This window comes from Hemicordylus capensis, chromosome 8 (assembly GCF_027244095.1).
Source record: "Hemicordylus capensis ecotype Gifberg chromosome 8, rHemCap1.1.pri, whole genome shotgun sequence".
NCBI lineage: Eukaryota > Metazoa > Chordata > Lepidosauria > Squamata > Cordylidae > Hemicordylus > Hemicordylus capensis.
This window is the reverse complement of record NC_069664.1, coordinates 2,287,515-2,296,748: the sequence shown is the minus strand read 5'-3', so window position 1 is coordinate 2,296,748 and position 9,234 is coordinate 2,287,515. Positions and strand designations below refer to the sequence as shown.

Genomic DNA, 9,234 nt, shown 5'->3' with positions numbered 1-9,234 from the left:
CCATAAATATCTCGGTTTATGATGACTTGATGGGCTTGTGTTCCAGATGTGTTATCTTTCAACTGGAATCAACGCTTTGGCGTAGCCTAGAAATCTCAGAGAGAGAAAGCTCTTATGCAGTTTCCAAAGTTCCTTAGGAACATAGGCAGCTGCCATATACCAAGTTAATCCATTGGTCCATCTAGCTCAGTACACAGAGTGGCAGCGGCTTCTCCAAGGTTCCAGTCTCTCTCAGCCCTGCCTTGGAGGTGACACGGAACCTTCTGAGAGCACGCAGAGGCTCTTCCCAGAGAAGCCCCATCCCCTCAGGGGAATTTCCTACACTGCTCACATGTCGTCTCCCATTCAAATGCAATCCAGGGTGGACCCTGCTTAGTAAAGGGGACAAGTCATGCTTGCTACCACAAGACCAGCTCTCCTCTTCTTATGAAAGGGAGAGCTGGCATCATGCTAGTTTACTATAGAGAGACCAAGGGTCCTCCGTCTTGGGTCCCCAGATGTTGCTGGACTCCAAAGACCATTGGGGCAGGGATGATAAGCATCGCAGTCCAACAACATCTGCGGACCCTGGTAGAGATCAGGAGTGCCAAGTATTTATGCCTCTGACTTAAGCAGGTTTAACATCCATTCCTTCTCCCCAAAGAGCCTTGGCAAGTAAGCTCTACAAGATAGCACTAGGGATCCCAAGCATGCCTCACCACCTTCAGCAAACCAGGATTCCCAGGTTTCTTGAGAAGCAGGTCATGACAATTAAACTGGTACCAACACTCTGAACTTATTTTTTAAATTGAAAATCCTGAGTCTGTAGTGCAAGCTCAGCCTAGATGTCGTCTCCATCTTATCTCAAAATAAAGAAGAGTCTGTACAGAAGTATGGAAGAAGAAATCATCTAACTGGCAGGGAACTGCCATCTGCTTAGCCCAGAAATTCCTCCTCATCTACATAAAATGACACACCCCTGAGAGATGACCTGGAAGGGCAGATTATCTCTTGAGAATTTAAGAACATAATTATTGTTTATATACAGTTGCAAGTTGATGGCAATGAAGCCTGGCCAGTAGACTGTTGAGGTTTTCATGCTCACAAAATCCCATGCATGCTTACTCAGAAGTAAACCACTCTGCATTCAGTGGATGCAGCCTGTGTTGCTTATTAATAAATGCAGCAAGTTTGAAAGAATTCTGCTTATGAAGATTACTGCCAGTCGCATCTTGAAGCTCTGGGTGGCCACTGATAACACCGTAACATCCCATAGAAACAGAGAATAATCCAAATCAGACTGAAATGTGGATTTTAAAAAAGGGAAATAAACCTGCCCTGTCTGCTGTTGGATCCTCAATTCGAGAAAGCCAGATCAAAAAGGAAAGTGTATCGGGGGAGCCCAAGGGAGGAATAGATAGGGTCATCGCTTGGGGCAGAGCATCTGCTGAGCATACAGGAGGTCCCAGGTTAAATTCCCAGCAACTCCAGATAGGGCTGAGGGAAATTCCTGCCTGAAGCCCTGGAGAGTTCCTGCCAGACAGGACTGATGGACCAATGGTCTGACTCAGAAGATGGCAACTTATGTCCCTATTATGGGGCCTGAAGCGAGGTATCCGACACTGCCTTGCCCCATGCCCTGGAGGGGTGGGCAGTCCTCCTTCAAGGCAGACCCTTGCAAGCTTTGAAAGTGGCACAGGGGCATGGAGGAGGGAAGGTAATGGAGTCTGAAGTCATTCAACTGCTGAATGACTGTGCCCTAGAACAGCTGGTCTTGGAACCAACCAGAGAGAAGCCGACCTTGGACTTAATTCTGAGTGACACCCAGGACCTGGTGCGTGATGTCCGTGTCATTGACCCTTTAGGGAACAGTGACCATAGTGCGGTCAAATTCAGCAAACATGCAGGGAGAGAATCACCAAGGAAGTCTAACACAGACACTTTGAATTTCAGAAGAACATAAGAACAGCCCTGCTGGATCAGGCCCAAGGAGGCCCATCTAGTCCAGCATCCTGTTTCGCACAGTGGCCCACCAGATGCCACTGGAAGCCTACAGGCAGGCGCTGAAAGGGGCATGCCCTCTCTCCTGCTGTTACTCCCTTGCAACTGCAACTGTTACTCCCCTGCAACTCCCACTGAACTGCGGTTCAGTGTTGGCAAGTGTAAAGTGATGCACATTGGGACGAAAAATCCCAACTTCAAGTATACGCTGATGGGATCTGAGCTGTTGGTGACTGACCAGGAGAGGGATCTTGGGGTCATGGTGGACAGCTCATTGAAAGTGTCGACTCAATGTGCGGTAGCTGTGAAAAAAGCCAGTTCCATGCTAGGGATCATTAGGAAGGGGATCGAAAATAAAACTGCTAATATTATAATGCCCTTATACAAATCTATGGTGCAGCCACACCTGGAATACTGCCTACAATTCTGGTCACCACATCTTAAAAAAGGACATTGTAGAACTGGAAAAGGTGCAGAAGAGGGCAACCAAGATGATCAGGGGCCTGCAGTATCTTCCTTATGAGGCAAGGCGTTTTAGTTTAGAAAAAGACCACTGTGGAGAGACATGACAGAGGTCTATAAAATCATGCATGGTGTGGAGAAAGTGGATAGAGAGAAATTCTTCTCCCTCTCACATAATACTAGAACCAGGGGTCACCCCATGAAATTGATTGCCACAAAATTTAGGACTAGCAAACGGAGGTACTTTTTCACACAACGTATAATCAACTTGTGGAATTCTCTGCCACAAGATGTGGTGACAGCCAGCAACCTGGACAGCTTTAAGAGGGGTTTGGATAACTTCATGGAGGAGAGGTCTATCAATGGCTACCAGTCGGAGGGCTGTGGGCCACCTCCAGCCTCAACGGCCGGATGCCTCTGAGTCCCAGTTGCAGGAGAGTAACAGCAGGAGAGAGGGCATGCCCTCCACTCCTGCCTGTGGCTTCCAGCGGCATCTGGTGGGCCACTGTGCGAAACAAGATGCTGGACTAGATGGGCCTCCTTGGGCCTGATCCAGCAGGGCTGGTCTTATGGTTGCCAAGCTGCCTCCTCTCCTCTTCTTGAGCTTCTTGCAAAACAGACATGACTGTCCCAGGACCTTACAGTATTTGCACCTCACCTTCCCTCTAAGGTGCTCAGGGCCACACACACGAGCTCTTCCTTGTTACCCTCACAACAACCCTGCAAGAGAGGTGAGGCTGACTTTCCCAAGGATCTCCAGTGTACTTTGTGGCTAGGCAAGTACCTGACAGCCAGCTCTTCCTGGCCTTTCCACATGCAGGAGCAGTCTACCACAAGAGATGGCCAGACTGTGTCCGTGTAGGATCTATTTGGTGTGTGTTTATTCTAAATCTCAGGGGTGGGGCTGGCAAGCCTGACCTGAAGTTCCACAGAGCATAATACTGCAGCATTTTTGACCCAGAAGCAGGCAAAGCTTCAGGCACATAAGTCACCCAGGAAAAATGTCCCTGGGACACCAAGGACTTGCCAGAGGGACAGAGGACCAACTCCCAAGCAGCCACAACCGATGTTCCCGAATCAGATTGTATCTCGGTGTCCACAGGCATTCTGGGCGGGCCTCATCCTACATCTGTGGAACCTCCATGCAAAAGGAGGAAGATTCTCCAATCGGGCCCGCTCCGGGGTGATGCCTACGGACTTCCAAAGGAGGCCACAGCTGTACGCGGTCAGTTAATCACCCTCACGACCTTTGACTTATTGGTACCAATTGAACCGCTTCCTGAGTAATTGCTAGCTTTAGTGTCCTTTAATTTAAACCAAGGAAATTGATGCCTGTTATTCAGTTGGATAGAACCTGTACATTCTCCCCCATGTATACAGATCATCATCTAGACTTCTTTTGAAAAATAAGGCTCAGTCCGGCTGCAGGCAGGGAACTCTGCCTCTGGAGAGTCTCAGGTTGACCACACCTGAACTACTTTTTGCAGCCTCATTCAGTCTGCAGGCAATTACAGCGACTTAAAACTGGAATACTCATTATTCCATGAGTGGGAGTCACCATGCTCTCTTTAGTTAGCACAGATCCCAAAAGCAGCTGGTCCATGGCTGTGCACACAGGATTTCCATGATGTATGTGTAAGGGAAAGCGAAAGGGCTGGCTCTCCTCCTAGTCTCAGGCCCAGCTGAAGCGCCTTCCCCGTGTCCACATCCCATCCGTGTGCCTCTTCAACCACAGTCCCTACACCTTCATTACTTTTCAGCAGAACAGCTGACCCAGAGCACAGACATTTCAGTAGTCTAATTCCAGCAACAAGCTGGGAATCAGAACTTGAGCGCCTACATTCTGCTTTGCTCCTAATTGTCTCTCCAAGCTTACAGAACTTTTAAGAATCTGGTCTTGTTTCAGTTTGTTTGCCAACAGGGTGATTTTTTTAATGGGGGGGAGGGGGACCGGAGAACATATTTACTAGTGTTTTTATTGTTGGCAAGAATCCATGTTTTTCAGGGGGCGGGGGTGGGGGGAATCCACCAAGAAGCCATAACGGGAACAATTTGCATCCTTTCCCCTCCCAGCCACGATTTTTCCAAGGACATATTTGCTTTTGCAACATTTCCCTCATTAGGCCTTTTTGAGAGAGAGAAAATTAAATTTAGCCTCCTGTTTGGCCTGAACACACACAGAAAAGAACCTCCAGTTCTAAAATAATCCGCACAGCTGCAAAGGTGCACAGAGTCGCCAGAGGACAAGGTGGGAGACAGACATCAGCCTGCCAGATCAAACCGAAATGAGCCCATTTCGTCCAGCATCCTCTTTCCCAGTGGCCAGCCAGAGCACCTATGGAGCACTCTCCAGTCACATCATCTCCCATCAAACCCAGCCCCATTGCAGCCATTGGGGGCATTGGGAGCAAAGACACCCCACCCAGTACACAGGATGAAACCATTAGAGGGGGACCATGTTGCTTATGCCGCTTGTTCCCCATCTCCAGCATAGGATGGGCTAAACATCTTGAAGTTCAACTCGCTCATTACACTCACACAGCCACAGCCATCTGTGGAAGAAATGTGTTTGCTCCCTTCCAAAGCCAGATGTTTTGGTGCTGGATAGGACCCCCTTGCAATAAAAGCCCTCACTTGAGGGAGAATTTTGGGGTTACTGCATAAAGCAAAATCCAAAACAGATGCACTTGGTGCAGAAGGCCCTTACTCATTCTTCACCCAATAAAAAGCAGACTGGCCAAGTATTATGAAAAAGTGTATTTCATTCATTTAAATAACTAGAATTCAGCATATTAAGAGAGGGAAAACAGCCAATCACATACACATTTGACAAATCAAATTAATTTAACCTCACAATAAATTAAAACATTAAATATTAACTTTTTTTTCAGTGCAACATATACAGAAGAAACAAGTGAAACCTGGGCTAAAAATAAATTTCAGGTTGGTTATAAACAGTAAACTTAATTATGAAAAGAAGGAGGGCTAACGTGGAACTAGAGGTCAGCACACAGTCGCCAAGAGGCTCCTACCACTGATGTCCATTTCCCATCAAAGATGGGGTCTAAAGTGGGACATGAGCACCAACCATCACGGGAGGTCCTGTTTTGCCTTGTCAACTGGTCTACTCTGAAAACGGCAAGATGTACCATTTCTATCTATTAAAACTAGCTGGTACAACATTGACCGTGTTTCTGGTGAAGGATCCAAATGGTGAGGGAAATGCAGGTGGTATTGGATCACTGCAGGACTAATTATTAAGAGATTGCCCAATTTCTCAACAGCATTATAGGGCACAATTTTGGAGACACAGAAATGAGGGAAACCTTCAGCAGAACTCGCACAATAACAACTGATTGCAACTGGAAAAAAACCCTTGCTTTCTTATTCCTTTCTTCACTTAGAGGAAAAGGGCCACAATTTTTCTGTTTACAGGGTAATTATTCTGGTACAACATACAAAGTATTTTAAACCATCATTTTGGTATGGCTCATAATTCCTTTGGGCTCAATCAATTACATCTTTCCCCTTGAATCAGAACATGAGAAAAGCTAGGATGCCCTGGAGCCCTTCTGCTCCATCTGCTGTCCTTCCTTAAGCGACCTTAAGAATTGAGCAGAGCAAACATCTTGATGCATTTGGTCACGAATTTCTGCATCACCACTGACACCTGGTTTAATGAGTCACCAAGTTAGGATGGAAAGATGTTTGGGGAGAAGATTAAAAACCTTATTTGTCTTTAAGAGAAAGAACCTCCCTGAGGAAAGTCAGAAAGGTGTGTTAAGACTGACAGTAAAAGAGATCAAATCTATTAAAAGGACCCATCACAAGCCTACCTGCTAATTTTAGAGCCGAAATATCATTTTATAGAAAAATGCATTAGATGCACTCTGATAGCAATGCTCATGACATTATTAAGGGCTTTAGCACATAGCAAGATCAACCAGGGGAAGATGCAAAGGCTTTATGAAGGAGGCCAAAAGTGAAATCCTGTGGCTTTTAATTAGCAAAATCACTTATCTTCAATTCAGTTTTAACTGTTCTGCCTGTTTGGAAAGGCAAAAAGATCAAAGACTTTTTATTATTTTAATGCCCCTCTCATTAGTTTCTTTTGCATAAGTAGCAAAATGGCTCCCTTAATAGATCTCTTACGTCATGCTGCATTTCGCTGCAGAGAATGCGGGCGATAGAAGAGAGTGCTCTGGAGAACTGGGCTCTTCCAAAGCGCCGTCATCGTCATCATGTGTAAGCCAGAAGCACGGAAGGAAAGCGCTCCATTTCCCCAAACATAGTGTATTTTGCTGGCTGCATGCGCTTATCTTGCATCTCACCGATCCAGAGGTCAGCATATCCAGAAACCTGGGTGCCATGCCATCTCCTCAGGATCAGCAGGGCAGTGCTTCCACAGGTCTCTCCCCACCTTTGGAAACATGCCCTAGAATTAAACTGAGGGGCCTATTCCAGACAGAGCAGCACACAGCTACACTGCTTTATGGTTTAGCTAATCCTACGGAATGTTTCTAGACACACAAATGACTGGTGGGAAAACTCCAGGGTGTCATATGGGAGAGAACAAGTGCAGCCCAATTCTTTCCATCAGATCCTCTTAGATGGCCCAGAACTCTCGAACAAGCAGCAAGAACCATGATGGGGTGGCACTTAAGAACATGGTCTCAAACAGATTTAAGGAGGATCAACATCTACTTCAAGGAGGCTTTGGGGCAGGTGCTTGCTCACACGCTCGTGTGCACACGCACACAGAATGACCTACCACTTTCAGTATCCCCATTCATATTCATTTCGCCATGACAAATGCCTCCCTGTGGCTTCCTTAAAAAAACCAAAAAAAAAACCCCCAATATTTGGGGAAAACACAGCAGAGTATCTACCACCACCACCACCCCGCCCTTTTTAAACCAAGTCCAGATTTGGGGGTGGGGTGCCAGAAGAACAGAAAATTCTTTAGCCAGTTTTCTATCTTTACACACAGTTGAAAGATCTAAATGAAGAGAGGTGTCCGCTATTTTGCCATTGTTCCATTCGAAGTGTTATAGTTTTATGCCCTACGGTATTTTCTTCTCCAAAGCAGCAGAATATCAAAACAGAGATGTTAAATTGGGGTAGCTCCATGTGGTTACTTGGACAACATCACCTTGAAGATTCAGGATGCAAATACAAGAACTTGCAGGCAGATTCGGAGGCTGATCTCCTCAAGTGGAGGATTCCAACATGATCCGTGTAGCTCATTTCTTTTCAGTCAAATATGTAACAAATGCATGATCTCTAGGGATGTTCTGTAAAGTCTCAAGCAAGGAGGAAGGTTCTTGGAAACAGAAAGACCCCAACCTGAACCACACACTTTTCTTCCCTTGTACAGATCACCTCCTCCATGCACATTTCTTATGGCAACGTAAACATGAAGGTGTCCAGTTCTCTGATAGCCGGCCTCTACTCTTTGCATATACGAAGTCTGAGTTCCCTGGCTGATGCAGCTTCCGTGTATGATTAGTCTGGTGTGTGGCATCACATTATCCCAGACAGATGGATTCTTTCCCTTTGGCAAAGTTCCAGAAGCCCAAGAGGATACAGATGAGCAGCCAGAAAAGCATCGATCTGCTTGCCAATACTGATCTACCCCCAGAAGCACTATTGTTCGCCTTAAGTGTTTTTGCTCTGGAATATCGTAGGCCTCTGGCGGGATGCTGCCGTGGTCCCATCTACAAACAACAATAAGAATCGCAGCAGATCCTGGTCTTCATCAGACAACTGCAAAAACAAACATCAAGACGTCTTAAACAGTGACCACATTTCTGTCCTGAAAAGCTCTTTTTACTTCTGCTCTCTGCCTTGCTTGGTTCGGTCTCCAGCACCAATAATAGTTCACAGGGCCCTGGCAACTCTTCAGATACCTGAAAAGCCCATCACACAGAAGAGGGCAAAGGACAGGGCTTGATTTCATGGCCTGAAGTTAGCTCTATCCCTCTGTAAGTCTACAAGCAAAGTCTGTTTCCAGGTCCCATTCCCCCGTGCTCCGAATGCCCCTGCCAGACGAGGCGAGGCAGATGGCTACTAGGGAGAGAGCACCTTTTTGGTGGTGGCACCCCGTCTATGGAACAGCCTCCCCAGTGAGGCTTGCCTGCCACCCTCACTTGGTTCTAGAGATGCCACTCAAGTTCTTTAAAATTGATACTATTGTAATTTGCTTGTTTTCTGTTAATGTGTTTTAATTGGATGTTCTTATTGTGGTGTTGTGAGCTGCCCATAGAACAATTTGTTATGGGGAGACTAACAAATATAGCTTATTAATAATAATAATAATAATAATAATAATAATAATAATAATAATAAGCAAGGACTAGCCAGCTCTATCTTGGGGATGCATCAGGCAGGGCTCTGGATGAGATGGCTTACAACCCCGCCAGACTCCAGGATGCAATGAGATTTCCTAAAAAAAACAAAACAGGGGAACAGCTACTGCTGCCTCTCTGTCCTGCAAGCCCTAGAGGCACCCTGAAATCAACTCCTGGCACCCCAAGGCTAATCCAATTTGATCTGCGCAACTCCGCCCACACTCCAGCTTAAGACTCAAACTGCAGATCGCTTGGCTGGTACCCAATGGCCAGATGTTTCTCTCCCCATTAGCTTTAACATCCAGCCTCATAAAGACTCCTGGAGAACTTGAAAGCTCATGACTTTGTGCCATTTTGGTGAGTACTAATAAAGAGGTATTTGGAGACCATAGCCATGAAAAAGGGAAAGATTCCAATTGGACTAAAATGTAAACTCCATCAA

The 9,234-nt window shown here is 46.2% G+C and overlaps 1 protein-coding gene across 1 annotated transcript in view; it reads right to left on the bottom strand.

Annotated features, from left to right (window-relative positions):
* Positions 1 to 5,184: 5,184 nt before the first annotated feature.
* Positions 5,185 to 9,234, bottom strand: part of TGFA (transforming growth factor alpha) — a 47,659-nt gene continuing 43,609 nt past the window's right edge. Inside the window, exon 6 of the mRNA XM_053269790.1 lies at positions 5,185 to 8,208. Within this exon, the coding sequence (XP_053125765.1) occupies positions 8,201 to 8,208 (8 nt within the window). The 3' untranslated portion in view covers positions 5,185 to 8,200. The remainder of the gene's footprint in view (positions 8,209 to 9,234) is intronic.